General features: G+C 39.5%; 2 protein-coding genes and 1 non-coding gene across 3 annotated transcripts in view; 1 reads left to right on the forward strand and 2 right to left on the reverse strand.

The window, feature by feature from the left end:
* Nucleotides 1-8,207, forward strand: part of DIS3L (DIS3 like exosome 3'-5' exoribonuclease) — a 14,489-nt gene extending 6,282 nt beyond the window's left edge. The window contains exons 7-16 of the mRNA XM_010165703.1: nt 1-90; nt 878-1,039; nt 1,756-2,003; nt 2,880-2,972; nt 3,682-4,215; nt 5,059-5,213; nt 5,331-5,509; nt 5,849-5,994; nt 7,648-7,822; nt 7,899-8,207. The exon at nt 1-90 is cut by the window's left edge and continues 77 nt beyond it. Coding sequence (XP_010164005.1) covers nt 1-90; nt 878-1,039; nt 1,756-2,003; nt 2,880-2,972; nt 3,682-4,215; nt 5,059-5,213; nt 5,331-5,509; nt 5,849-5,994; nt 7,648-7,822; nt 7,899-8,207 — 2,091 coding nt within the window. The remainder of the gene's footprint in view (nt 91-877; nt 1,040-1,755; nt 2,004-2,879; nt 2,973-3,681; nt 4,216-5,058; nt 5,214-5,330; nt 5,510-5,848; nt 5,995-7,647; nt 7,823-7,898) is intronic.
* Nucleotides 8,208-9,501: 1,294 nt separating this feature from the next.
* Nucleotides 9,502-14,208, reverse strand: TIPIN (TIMELESS interacting protein; the record flags this gene model as incomplete). The annotated part of the gene is given in 6 exon segments (XM_010165713.2): nt 9,502-9,659; nt 10,006-10,147; nt 10,149-10,192; nt 12,339-12,402; nt 12,985-13,107; nt 14,133-14,208. Coding segments are annotated over 6 exon segments (607 nt in total), but the record flags the coding sequence as incomplete, so codon positions are not given.
* On the reverse strand, nt 11,296-11,431 carry LOC114818465 (small Cajal body-specific RNA 14). Its single transcript, XR_003766170.1, has one exon.
* Nucleotides 14,209-14,818: the final 610 nt, after the last annotated feature.

Genomic DNA, 14,818 nt, shown 5'->3' on the forward strand with positions numbered 1-14,818 from the left:
AGCAGAAATGCTCAGAAAATCCTTGTTACACCTTGGGACTATCGAATTCCCAAAATCCGGATCAGCACCCACCAAGCCGAAGCATTACAGGTAATTTGGCAGAAGTGTTTCTTTATTCTGTTTTCCTACAAAATTGTGTGGGTGTTTTATGCTCTAATGATGTTTTCCTTGGCAAAAAGACGGGTAAATCCATTAATAAATTTAAGTCTGCAAGGTTAGTTCAAGTTCTGCCTCGAAGGAATATGTTCAATTCCTGTCAATACTGCATCACCTGCAGGTAATAAAGCTTATTTGAGTTCTGAATTGGGGGCACAGTCCAGGTATCCTGGGCATTTATACACTACTTGCTTTGGTTTTTTCTGATAAATTAAAGGTCATATTAGGGGTATAAATTGTAATAGCCCTTGTGGCTTTATTGGATCCATGACTATATATAACTCTGATGAAAGTAATAAGAGCTTTTTAACAAATAATGAATTGTGATGATTACCCTGCTGTAGCTGTAGAAAGAAGAAATAAGGGGTTTTTTTCATTCCTAGCACTTTTACCTTGTAATGTTCAGTACTTCTTCACAGCCAAGGAGAAAATGCCAATTGTCTCTTTTCTGGTATAAGAATATTTGTGTACATCTTGGTTTTCCTTTTATTTTTTATACTTTAAGATAGGTATTTCTATATACCGAGTCTTTGATCAGGAAGTAAGTGTAATTCTCATTATTTGTTTGGATGCTTCTCATTGTGGATTTCTTTTTCCTTTCTAGAGAAAGTTTTTAGAGTTGCCAGTCTCTTTGGATAGCATCGTTTGCCCCTGAAGGAGTGTTTTTATTGATTGCTTGTCAGGAGCAGATTGCTGTTCTAACAGAATTGTCTTCCTGCAGGAATATAGAGTTGTTGTGCGTATTGATTCTTGGGAATCAACTTCTGTATATCCAAATGGGCACTTTGTGAGAGTTCTAGGGAAAATTGGAGATCTTGAGGGGGAAATTGCAGCTATTCTGGTGGAGAACAGCATCTGTGTTGCCCCTTTCTCGGAAATCCAGGTTAGTCTTTGTGATTAGATACATCCTTTTCTGTCGATTTCCAGGGTCTTGTTTCTCAAAGAGGGGGACCCTCTTACAGCTGAATGTCTTTGTGGCCAGCAGGTTTTTGAAAGCTGAAAACAATTTATAGGTTATTTTTCTGGAATTACTTTTGGATCGGTTGTTCTATAGATACTACAGATTTTCAAGTCAGAAATTATTTTAACACAGTATGTTTGCTATGAAGAGATTACAAACTCTTAATTCTAATTTGAGGTAGACTTTTGTATTAATGCCTTTAATATGTATTTACAGTACTGATCCTAAAGGCCCAGACTTACTGAAATCATTGTCTTAAACCCTTTTGTCTTCAATCAGGAGAGGAGCCAGCTCTCATAGATAAATATTTTGATTATACCTACAATTAATTGAAAGAAAAGGAATGTAAAAAAAAATAACATACAGTGGTGATGTCTGCCAGAGCTGCAATATCACCACAGTAATATCAGTTGTTAATAATATGTGTAGCATTCTGTTCAATTTTGTTTCATACTTTCTGTGAAGTAAATGTAATATCCTGACATGGACTATGCAAGGGAGGAACAATATGTCTAGGATGAAAAAGTACACAAAACAGTTAACAGGGTAGAAAAGAAAAAGCTAATTAAATCTGATGTGTTGGCTTCTTTTTGTAGAGAAGATGTAATTGTATGTTCATCAATAATATTTTTGTACAGATGAGTGAAATGCCTGTGAGTTCTTCAAAGAATCCATGGAAAGTGGATCCAGAGGAGGAAAAAAAACGTCTCGACTTGAGAGATACACACTTGATATTCAGCATTGACCCAAAAGGCTGCGAGGATGTGGATGACGCGCTCTCCGTTAGAACTCTGCCTAATGGGAATCTAGAGTTAGGTGTCCACATTGCAGATGTCACCCATTTCGTGGCAGCAAATTCTTACACTGACGTTGAGGCCAAAGCAAGGTAAATTATTTTCTAAAAATTAAAAAATTTATGGAGCTTAGAAGTTTGTGAGAGAAACATTGAGAAACACTGGAAAGAAGGAAACATTCTTTCTTCTTTGTTCTTCTTTTGTGTCATGGAAACAGCTTATTAAAACTAATACGTAACAAATGGTATTCTGCTTTTATTTGGATAAAATAGGGCTGCTGGGGAAGAAACTTTCTGACCTACTGCTTCACCCTTTTACTAGGAGATTGCTCTTTTCCACAAAGTTGTGATTTAAAAATCCCTAATCACTACTGTTTGCTTTATAGTCTACATTAACATTTGTGATTTGAAGTATCTACAAACCACTTCATTCCAAGGGAGATGAATCTTCACACAGAACACCCACAAAATGGAGTCAAGTCTTACATTAATTTAATTCCAGAAGTATTTGGCAGGCATATGTTTTAATAAGCAATCCTGTGTTTTAATATGCCAAATATTCTGTTCTTTTTTTCTAATATTGCCACTGGTTTGAACTTAAACTGCTGAATCACTTTATGAGATGTATTCTTTGTAGGTGCAAAGAAATCTAAACTGTATAGCCAGCAGAGATGCTGGGTATAGCTGGTAAATCACCTCTTTTTAGCTGAACATATTTTGTACAGCCCTAATTCTGGCCTTACTGGCAGTTGAAGATAGTGAGGAGGGCAAAATTAGGCTTGTGCTATACAAATAGTTATTTAAATAATTTGACTTCAGTATTCCACATGTGGGTTCTGTAAGAATAACCTTTTAAAACCATGCCATGTGTCTGCTTTTGCTGAAGTTACGCTTAGACCACAAACTACCTGGGAGATAAACACCAATGAGTCCTTGTGAAAAGAACAGTAAATGTATTTTATTCCTCAGGGCAACAACTTACTATTTAGCGGATCGTCGTTACGACATGCTGCCCTCCGTCCTGAGTGCTGACGTGTGCTCTCTTCTCAGTGGAGTTGACAGGTAAGATTTTGTGTAGTAACTGCTTATGCACTTGCTCTTTGAATTATTTGCTACTATTTGTAAACGAAGTAGTAGAGAGTCACAAGAAGCTGAAATCCAGTATTATACAATCGCTGTCTCATCCTCCAGTAATATTACTCATATACCCTGAAGCAATGTGCTTTGTATTTAAACAGCAGCCTGAAGGTGAAGGTGTCCTTGTTCTTCACTTGGTTTTTCAGTCTGGAGTGCACACGTCTGTATGAATGGTCACATTTTTTACTCTTGTCCCATTCCTCAAACAGGCTGTTACCTCATTTTACTACAATTTACAGGGTTAGTTGGCTGGTGTGAGGATATGCTGAGTGTAGATGTGTTCATTGTGAACGCATCTGACTAATAAAATAAAAATGAATAAAAATAACTACTGCAGCGTAGCTGTGCTTTAAAACAGCTGTGGCTTTATATCTTGGGGGTACTTTGCCTCAACAGGCAGATTGAAAATACTGCTGACATAGTTGGTCCTCATTTATTAAGTTGTGATACATGAGACTGAAAGACAAGTGCATTAATTAGTGGTGTTGCTGAGCACTGGTTGTTTTATGAAGAAAAAGATGTTTCCAGTAAAAAAATTTATATGAAACCTGTAAATTTGTAACAGTTGGATACGCTTGAAAAGATAGTTTAAGTCAAGCAGAACTATTTCTAGCATGGTGATCTTCTCTTTAAGGTACGCTGTAAGTGTCTTGTGGGAAGTAGAAAGAGAGTCCTATGAAATGCTGAGCGTCTGCTACAACAAAACCATCATTCGGTCTGCGTACAAGCTCGTTTACGAAGCAGCACAGGGATTGTTAGATGGAGACACAAGTGTTGTTGGTGATATCCCAGAACTGAAAAACTTGGATGAAAGAACCAGACAGAAGAAGTTGGCTGAACTGGTCTGGGCAATATCAAAACTCACCGATATAGCACGACACGTTAGAGCCAAGCGGGACAGCTGTGGTGCTCTGGAACTAGAAGGGATAGAAATCCGAGTGCAACTGGATGATAAAAATAATATCGATGATCTCATCCCCAAGCAGCCGCTGGAGGTGCACGAGACTGTAGCAGAATGTATGATTCTTGCCAACCACTGGGTGGCAAAAAAGATTGCGGAAGATTTTCCTCATCAAGCTTTGTTGCGTCAACACCCTCCACCACGACAGGAATTTTTTACTGAACTTCGAGAATGTGCCAGTGCCAAAGGTTTCTCGATAGACACACGGTATCTTTTAGCACTTATCTTAAGCACTTTAATCAAAGTTAAGCAATTAACTATTTGGCTCTGTTATAATGACAGAGCATTACAGTTCTCAGTATCAATGTTAATAGACGCTGCATAGCAATTCTTTAACAGAAATTTATTGGAATCTTTCTGAAAGCAGCAGATGATGTTCTAAACAAGAGAGGCTGCCTGCATTCTGCTGCCTGGGCTGAAAGTGGCAGTGTCTGAATCATTTCTGACATACCCAAAAAGAATTTGTTCACTCACTGTGCAGTGGTTGAGCTCTGCGATAACCTTGTTTGCACCAGATTACAGCTGTGTAAGACAGTACTTGTTTAAATCAGGTTAATTCTGTGCAATATAGGAATTTTAAATGACTCAAAGTAATTCAGAATTACTTTATGAAGATAGTATGAGAAAGCTGTGAGCTTCATCACATCAGGAGGCATTTCTGGATATCCTGGAGTGTGAAGGGCATCAGTCGTGCCTTCCATCCAAGGGCTGTCCCCAGTCCCAATTGTGCTCTCCTCTTCAGAACAGGTTTTGGACCAGCTCTCCATCGGTTTGGCACAGCATAGAAGGGGTTTTTGCTCCAGTCCTTCTTAGTTCTCCAGCTTGCAGGAGACTGGCCTCTTGGTGAAAACTGCTTTTTTTTCCTAAACATTTTTCTGTAGTAAAGCTGTTATACAACAGTGTTGAAAGTTTTAATCCCATTCTGCTTGTCATTCATATTTTTATATTAATAACTATTAATCAATGTTTATGTGCTTTTGAATGGTATTTTTAACGATATTATGATCAAGGATAGCATAATTTTCTCAGAATTAACCCTTTTTTTGACAGGTCTAACAAAGCACTGGCTGAATCTCTGGATAAAGCAAACGACCCATCGGATCCAATTGTAAATAAACTGTTGCGATCTATGGCCACTCACGCCATGTCCAATGCATTGTACTTCTCGACTGGCTCTTGTCCCGTGGAAGAGTTCCATCATTACGGTATCCTGTCACTTTATTTGTCATGCTAATCCTGTTAATATTTCTGTTAATAAACTGTCAGGTGGGAGGCAGTAGATTGCTTTGATTGCTTATCACCGCTTCCTTTTTCATTTGTAGGACTCGCCTTAGAGAAGTACACTCATTTCACTTCTCCAATTAGAAGATACGCTGATATTCTTGTCCACAGACTCTTGATGGCAGCGACTCTGAAGGAAACTAAAGGAGATGTTAAGGATTATGTATTCAGTAATAAAGATCTGCAGGAATTGTGCAGACACATTAATAACAGAAACCGGGTAAGATGGGCAGCGTGGGTGTCTCTGTAAATGTGAACGCTGCCCAAGAACTGGGATACCAGTCCTGACTGTGGGTTCTGGGAACTACAACAACATAGTATCACTTCATTATTTATAATACTTTTGGGATTTTTTTACTTAAATATCAGTTTTCTTCTGAGGGTGATAATAAAAGTGACTTCATACTTCACCCGTAAAACATGCAGGATTTCCTTTTCTAGGGGATGGGTGAGGGAGTAAGCAATGGGAAAAAGAAACTGGAAATCAAAGCCAAACAAGCTCCTTAAAATATTTATTTAGGTGGTTTTGTCTTCTTTTTTTCATGGGGGGTGCTTGCAGGCAGCCCAGCGTGCTCAGAAACAGTCTACTGAACTCTTCCAGTGCATGTACTTCAAAGACAAATCACCAGAATCAGACGAGCGCTGCGTAGCAGACGGTGTTATTTACTCCATTCGAACAAACGGCGTGCTTGTCTTTGTACCCAGGTGAGCTGATTGCAGCTTGGACTTAGCTTAAAAATAAGGCCTAAGTGTGAATAGAATGCTGTGAGGACAGCCCTGGTCCTTGAGAAAGGAAGTGTTTTTATGTGGCCTGGTGTTAACTGATGCCTGGGTTTTGGATTTTTGTTGTAAGTGATGAGCAGTGCTTTTCTGTGTGTTGACTCTGAGAAGGAGCTCCTATGAGGAAAGGGTAAGACAATCATAGAATGGTTTGGATTGGAAGGGACCTTAAAGATCATCCAGTTCCAACCCCCTGCCAGCAGCAGGGACACCTTCCACTAGACCAGGTTGCTCAAAGCCTCATCCAGCCTGGCCTTCAACACTTCCAGGGAGGGGGCATCCACAACTTCCCTGGCCACCCTCACAGTGAAGAACTTCTTCCTAATATCTAAACTAAACCTCCCCCTTTCAGTTTAAGCCCATTTCCCCTTGTTTTGTCATTAGTTGCTCTTATGAAAAGTCCCTCCCCAGCTTTCTTGTAGCCCCTTCAGGTATTGGAAGGCTGCTATAAGATCTCCCTGAAGCCTTCTCCTCTACAGGCTGAACAGCCCCAACTCTCTCAGCCTGTCCTCATAGGAGAGGTGCTCCAGCACTCACATCATCAATGCTGCACACTATTTATTTCAAAACATGAAAAGACCATTTTTCACCCAAGCAGCATTTTCCAAATGACGAAGCCATGCATTCCTGAGCACTCTTCCTTCCCTGCAGACTATAGGTTATGCTGGCTCAGTGTGCCTTCTGCACACCTACTCCTTGTAGGCAGCAGGGAAGTGTAGAAATAATGTTTACAGGGTGCTCTTTATAGCAATTAGGCTCTTGTAAGTGCCTGTGTATCAGCTCTGCCTCTGATTTATCCAAGAAATAAACTATTTACCTGAAGCTAACATTACATTTTAGTTTCTAAGCTTTTAAATCTGTATTTTAAAAGTATACTTTAAAATACAGTATATTTTATAAAGTATGCCATATTTTATAAAGTATACTAAATGTGTTCTGCTGCTGTTATAAATTGACTAGTGAATGATATAAGAAGGAACCAGTCACCACAGAACTGTGGAGCTGTGCCTCTCCCAAGACTGGGCCAGCTCTTCAGCCTTTCCTTTCCTGGCTCTGGACATTTGGGATTAGTTAATAAATCTTTGTGTTTGTGTGTTGCTAATAGCAACACTGCCTACCATTAACAGGTACAAGAAATAGAGGCATAAGAACTCTCCTGTAAAAAAACCAAAAAACCACCCCATTCTACAGGGATGTAAGTAAAGAAAATCATGCCATGAACACCCATGTTTTTAATGGAGAGCTGTTTCCTCACTGCACTGTCTGGAATAACCTGTAATGCTGCTCTCCTTCCATTATCGAGCCACTTCAGGCTCCACCCAACACCATGGATCACTGACTGGATTTTACTTTTGCTTTGCTGCTTTTCAAACACTCCAGTCACTGTTTTCATCTCCTCCAGGGGGTTGACAGCGCACATCAGTGCCCCTGAGGCAGCATTATCAGGCCACAGCATTTGCCCCCTTATGTTGCTTTTATATAATCCCGGCTCACCTTCTGTTGGTTTCAAAATTAAGAGAACTGATAAAGTTGAAGATTGTTAGAACAGCTTCTGTCTGCTCATCTGCTCTTTTGTAGATACGGAATCAAAGGTGCTGCATATATGAAAAACAAAGAAGGCTTAGTCATCGCTTGTCAAGGCGATAGGAGCTGTGAGTGGAAGCCTGGATCACTTAATCGCTCTCAGAACAAAATTACTTCCACTACAAGCACTGGAGAATCAGTTACATTAAGCCTTTTCGATCATGTTACAGTAAGTACTTAAATCTGAAGGAAGTAAAAGGAAATAGCACCATCAAAAATAAAATAATGTATGTATTGCTTTTAAGGTGAAAATACTTGTGCAGACTTCCCGCTGCCACGCTGACACAATCAAGCTTGAAATAATCAGGAATGCACCATACCAGACTTCAGACACTAATGTTTCCCAGAAGAATTTTGATGTGGTGAAATCTGACTTAGTAAAAGAAGTCAGTCAGTCTGCAGAAGCCCAGCGTGCCCAAGAAAAAGCAGGAGTTGAAGTAATGGATGAAGACTATGAGGAGTACTGCCAGACCAAGGGAGCAAGCTTGTACCAGATCCTGGAGGAGATCAGGGATTTGGCTCTGTTAGATGTTTCAGCTGACATTAGAACTTGAACTATAAACTAGCAACACTGCTGTGTTGATGTTCTGCTCTTCTACACTTTGTATGATAAATTGTGGGGGTTTTTTTTAAAAAAAAAAAGTCTATTTAAATATTCAAGAGTCCTTTTAATAAGCAACTAAATATCTATTTTAAATAAGAATTATTTTTACCTCATTATAAACATGTATGAGTTTTTAAAAGATTTTATATGTGATAAATCTTATCTTCCAGACTAAAGACAGTGTGGTGAATTCTTTTAACTATCATTCAAAAAGTTACTTTCCCGTGTTGTCCATAAATTAAGTTCTTAAAACCTATTTCCTCCAGCTCTTGGCTATCTCCCACTATAGTTCGGTGCATTTAACTCAGAGCTACAGCACAGAAAACCCAAACTCCTTCACACTAATCTAGAACAATTTTGTTCATTGCAAGCCCCCAAAATGACACCTGTTGACATGAAGTTACTTAATCTGCTCTGAATGCTGCTCTTGTCTTAATTCAGTTTCTAGAAATTCAGTTTCTGTTACGAGCACATCTGCCCTGTGCTAGTGGAGAGGGAGGCTCAGGGCTTCACCAGTACGGTGGGTTTTGTTCATTCCACAAAAGGGAAGAGCTGTTGTGCAAGAAGAAGAAACAGGATGGTAAGAGGAGGATGAAAACAGCCTCAAAACAGAGAGCAGAATCAGCTGAAGGAAGAGACCTAATTGGGTCAGAACCAAAGCACATCCCCTAAGGGGATGTACCTGTCTGTGAAGAGATGTCTGACTAACACAAGGGATGGGGAGGGCTGGAGGGGTGGGTGTTGTAACAGCCTCGTACAAGAATTTCAGGTTTTACTTCAGAAATTTAATAGCTTCCATTTTATAAGAACAAGATACAGGTACTTGATAAGTCAGTAAGAAAAATGCAGGGCACCTGTTCAGACATAGCACTATCCACTATTATATACACCCTCTATTAAAAAAACAAAATAACTTTAATAGAAACTTCCCTGTCAAGATCCCAGTTAAATCACTTTGACATCAATTGTAAACAAGTCCGAAGTAGGCTGAAAGCCTCATTAACATTTCCCAAAGAATGCTGGGGGAGGTGGAAAAGCCATCTCCAGCACAGATGGAGAACTTTGTTCTGGTTTCCAGTGTACAGAGTTGCTCATTTGCAGTTTCAAGAGATACAGATGTCACGGTGAAGATTTCCATGAAGCCTCTGGAGTCAGCAAAGAGCCCGCAACATTTCAATAGAATGATAGTACTTAAAAGACTGGGGGCTTACAGGCAAGAAAGTTATTTGAAGAACAGGGAATGGTTACTGCTTCTCACCAGCACATTCCAATTCTGTATCTCCATCTTCAGCTTCTGTAACAGCCACCCTGGTTGCAGAAGCCTGAGTGTCTTCAATAAGGTCAGCAGGATCCTGAGCAACTGGAGTATTAAACTCCTCTTCTGAGGAATGAGTGGAGAGCTCTGCTGAAAAACAAACAATTTCCTACCATGAGAAAACACTGCTGCTGTGTGTTGAACTGCAGTTTGTCACCAGAATCACAGCCTGCAGGAAAGCCAACTCCAGAGATGACCAGCAAGCCAAGTCATTTATCAAAGACAATCACAACTTGGCATGACAAGCAGGGAGAGTAGTTCTGTCTTAACTTGGGAGGAGCCCAACAACAGGAACACAGGTTAAATTTGAGTTACACATTTTGCTACTTCCTAGAACAGCAATCCCTTCCATTTCACTGACCCAGCATCTCAGCTCTATAAACCTCTCAGGCTACCGACCTGAACAAGAACACTTCAGTGACAGAGTCATTACCGTGGTGCTGCGACTGGCTGTTCCACTGCAGCTTCGCTTGCCTACGTTCCAAGGCCAGCTGCCTGTTCTTCTTGATTCGCTCTTGTTGCTCTTCTGTGAGAGTTGTAGCAGACAGAGGATGGAGTTCTTCTGCATTTCCAGAGCAGAAAAATGGCTGCATCCAGCCCGTTGCTTTCCCCTCCACCATCTGGTTAAAAAACGAGGGGGAAACCGGGCAGAAATCAACACTTCAGACCAAGAGAGATCTACTGCTAAATATCTGTCAAGAGAACATTTTAAAAGCATTTCCATGTTCTACATTTTAGTTACATTCACAGCTGAAGGTCATTCTGTAATTTAGTTTTAATGGGCAATTTTCTGCCTAGGTCCACATACCTGGTTTTTAAAATATACAACAAATGCCTGTCAGAGATCCCAAACACACAACAAGAATAAACACCTGAATTTTCATAAGGGCAGTTAATAACAAAACAAGGGGAAATGGGTTTAAGCTGATAGAGGGGAGGTTTAGATTAGATATTAGGAGGAAGTTCTTCACTGTGAGGGTGGTGAGACACTGGCACAGGTTGCCCAAGGAAGTTGTGGATGCTCCTCCCTGGAAGTGTTCAAGGCCAGGCTGGATGAGGCTTTGAGCAACCTGGTCTAGTGGAAGGTGTCCCTGCCTCTGGCAGGGGGGTTGGAACTGGATGAGCTTTAAGGTCCCTCCCAACCCAAACCAGTCTGGTATTCTATGATTAATTTAGAGAGGCATAGCTCTGTGTACTAAGGTAGCAACCATGAACTGTGCTTGAAGGGTAAAAAGAGACAATAAATTCAGGCAGTCCTTGCTGAAAGGACAGCTAATTTCCTTCCCACCCCTACTGATACAACACTGTCCTTTGGGAAGTGGTGGGACTAGTTACAGCAATCAGATTTCAGTCAAACACAGACATCCAACAGTCAGTTCTGAATTCAGTGTGCTACTGTTACAGAGTATTTACTCATTTGCCAACATTAACACATGCAAAATGGAGGCAGTCCAACTCTGCTAGACAAACTTCACCCACCACCAGAGCAGCAGAGCACTCTTTTAAGAGTGCCTGAGGCCAAGTCTGCTTGTGCCTCTGCACCACTTTAAGCCTGCGAATAGAGAAGTGAGCTGGCAACAAGGTCTTGGTTTTTAATATGTCTAACTGCACTTTTTACATCAAAACTTTAAGCTACACGGGTTTTTCAGCTGAAGACCGAGCAGTTGTAGCAGTACACACACTAACACAGCTCAAGAACAGATCAGCACCACGTTTCATTACAAATGTATGGAACCATCGCACAGAAAGTCTGATAACTCTACAGACGCTGTCGGCAGGAACCATTTGCTTTACTCTTTGTGGCTGCTTACGGTTGCATTCCATTTCTAGCAAATGCAGCCAACAGTGAAGACAGCCACACGTCACTAAGTGCCCAAAGGTCTTCACCTCAGGTGAGGGAAGGTTTTACCACTGCTTAAACCATCCACCAGAACATCCTTCCCAATGCTGGCTTGTCTAGAGGCTGAGGTTCAAGTGAAGACAAACTGGACAATGGGTAGATAATGGTTTCAAGAGACTCACAGTCAAAGTGTGAGCACCTGCAAAGGACCTCAGGAACAACTACAAGATTCTCTCACTTCTGCTAATAAAGTTTCTTTCAAACTACCAGATGAATTCTGCTCCCTCTTTTTGCAAAATAAATAAATAAATAAATACTTTATTTCTACTCTGTCTTAAAAATCATCTGATTAGAAGAGACCCTTGAATTACTTGTTAAGTGGCTGGATTTTCTATTGGAAGAAGAAATACTCACTAGTAGCTGTATGCCAGGACTGACACACAGACATAAGCACTGACAAGCATTCATACTTTCCCTGTAAAGGACACTATACCCTGACTGCACTGTCACAGCCTACAGTATAGTGAGTCTGATTTCTGCATTAATAAGATCCAAGAGCTCTTTAGACTGCACACTCATAAAAACAAAACAGTGTCTTCACTTAATAAGTGCAGTTTTAAGGGTTTTTTGGAAGAATATTTCCAACAACACTGATAATCAATACCCATTTTCCATCCTATCAGTATATCACACACATTTATTTTTATTTATGTGTGTGTATATATATATATATATATATATAGCATTTTAGTCCAAGTACCAGTTCAGTTCTGTAATCCTAAATCTCACAGAAGCTTGGTTTTAAAACAGAGGACCGCAACAATTTCTTCTATATTAGAAAAACATGGCATGATCACTAACTTCTGGTCAGCAGGAGGGGAAGTGAAGTAATTTTAAGCACTGAACAAGCAGCACAACAAACGCACCTTCGTTACTTGCAAAGTCTTCATGTAAAATAGGAAGATCAAGTCTAATCCGCTTGAGGAAGGTCTGCAAATGAGACATTAAAATACTGATATTTCATTTGTAAAAAGCTTTTGTGTAACACTGATATATTTTTTAATACTACCCCCCGATTTCTCTTTACACTTTATTACTCTGAAAAAAAAATACTCCTTTTACTACATGTCTGTTTGAGCCACAACTTTTAATGCCGTGGATCGTTTTCCTAGTCCTTCATCTACCACCTAGCCAGATGAAGCAGCATTCTTCAAAAGTCTTCTGCAGGTTCAAATGTTAGAAAACAAACAAACATAATCCCAAAACCAAACCTGTTCTAGCACTCTTAAGCAAATTACTTTGGTTAAGATGTCCTGAAAAAACTGAAGCCAATTATCTGAAGTACTAAGTCAAGTAAGGAAAAGTTATATCTAAATGTAAATCTGAAAACTTCAAATACTGGAAAGAGGTTTGTTTGGTTTTTTTTAAAGAGATAAATTAATTTAAATAACTTTATACTCCTCAGCAGTATAAGTACAAGCACAACTTGTCTCCTTTTGTTGCATAATTGCTCTCCTACCTCTCACACTATTCAGTACTGCATGAAAAGAAATTGACAGGAACAACACGTACCTGAACTTCCTTTTTGTTTCCCAAAGACTCTACTTTGTCAATAAAATCCTCAAATTGCAATTTTGGAAATAGTCTATGAGCCCAGTGTTCCATATGTTGTATGAGTGTCTTCAGGTCTTCTGCCTAGAGCACAAAACAAGACATCCAGCTAGTAAAAGCTCACCAAGTTAACAGACTGCAGAGGGAAACATGGCAGTAATACTTCTAAAAATATTAAGCATCTGCAGCTTGGAAGTGTCTTGAAAATTTAAGTAATAGCTAAAAATTACACTTACAGACTTGATTGTGTGAGGAAAGACTATGAAGAGAACAATGATCTGAGTTCAGGAAAAGTATTTGTATACACTGTAAAACACCTGACAAGCTTCTGAGAAGTTGCCCTCAAGCAACCTAGGTCTGAACCCAGCCTGGAAAAAAAGGCCATCGGGGTTTAACTGGCATTTATTTTGATGTTTAGAACACACAGAAAGATGTACATCTTAATAAAATAAAATAACCTTACCTAGTAGAGATTTTTGCTGAGATCAGCAGTATTGCCTCATTTCTTTGTGCCTCCAGTTGTAAAGAGAAAATTTATACCATGAATGTTCTCTGTAAACCAGAGAAGCACAAGCATCCTTGCAAGCCTGGAGCCAATAGTCTAATGATATTTAAAGAAAAGTGAGCTGTGTATGTTTAACTGTATCCGAGACAATGAGACAGTTTGTAGAGAAAATCCTGCTCTCTCTTTGCTTAAGTGGTATGTCACATTTTTTTCAGTATTAAAAACTTTGGGATAGAGGCATCACAAAGCCAGATGATTTTCACTAACAAAGGAAACAACGTGAAATGAGATGGTAAAGGAAGTCTGATAAGTCTGTTCCAATTTCAAAAACCTCTTTCTATGGACAATACAAAGAGTCAGACAAGTTACTCTGGTTTTGGAGTACAGGAAAATACTTTTAAGATAAAAACATGGATTTTGTTAACACATACACGTTTGGTTTTTTTAAAATTGCAACTACAAACCCCATCCGAGTACATTCAAATACTGTCAGAAAGCTGGCTAACTGGAGTTGAGTATCAATACTCTCCCTATCAGATGGGCAGTAATCTATCAAATTCAGATTAACCCCCAGGAAACAAAACAAAAGTTCACCATGTCTTACCTCATGGCCCTTACCCTTGAATTTTACATTGTCAAACATGTGCCTTAGGGCTGGAAGTCCTCTTTCTGAAATTAACCTGTTAATAGGAAACGGGCAAATTAATTGGAAATCCAGATATTCTTCTTTCACACCACCACACAAAAACAGGCAAACAAAAAAATTCCACACAAACAAAAACCCCTCTCATTCCTTTGAATAGCCTAAAGCTACAGAGCTCGATTTGAAAGATGTACAGAATTAAAAGGTGTTAAGAAAATGCACAAAATAGGATAAAGGTTGATTCAAGAATCAAGATACTTTAAAAAAAATAATTCACCATACATCTATACTTCGTCTAAGGAGCTTTAGTATTGTGATTACATGCAAATAAAACTGAATGGTCAGTTCTAGTACCTACATTGGTCAAGTAAAACTAGTTACATGTGTGACCACAGCATCCACCTGTGGTATCACTGACCAACTTCATCAGTATATTTAAAATGGAAAAAAAATGAAAGCTCAGAAAGAATTCCATCGCTTATAAAGAACTTACAGCAGTTTAGTCATAACAGGAAATAAAATATTAAAATCCTTTACTACACAGAATTTATCCAGCTTATACATAAGTTCAGGTGTAAGTGTACTTGTCCTGGTTTCTAGTTGACACAGAGCTGAGTCTTCCCAGCAGCTGGAACAGCGCTGGGGGT

This window comes from Antrostomus carolinensis, unplaced genomic scaffold (genome assembly GCF_000700745.2).
Source record: "Antrostomus carolinensis isolate BGI_N321 unplaced genomic scaffold, ASM70074v2 scaffold23240, whole genome shotgun sequence".
NCBI classification, from domain to species: domain Eukaryota; kingdom Metazoa; phylum Chordata; class Aves; order Caprimulgiformes; family Caprimulgidae; genus Antrostomus; species Antrostomus carolinensis.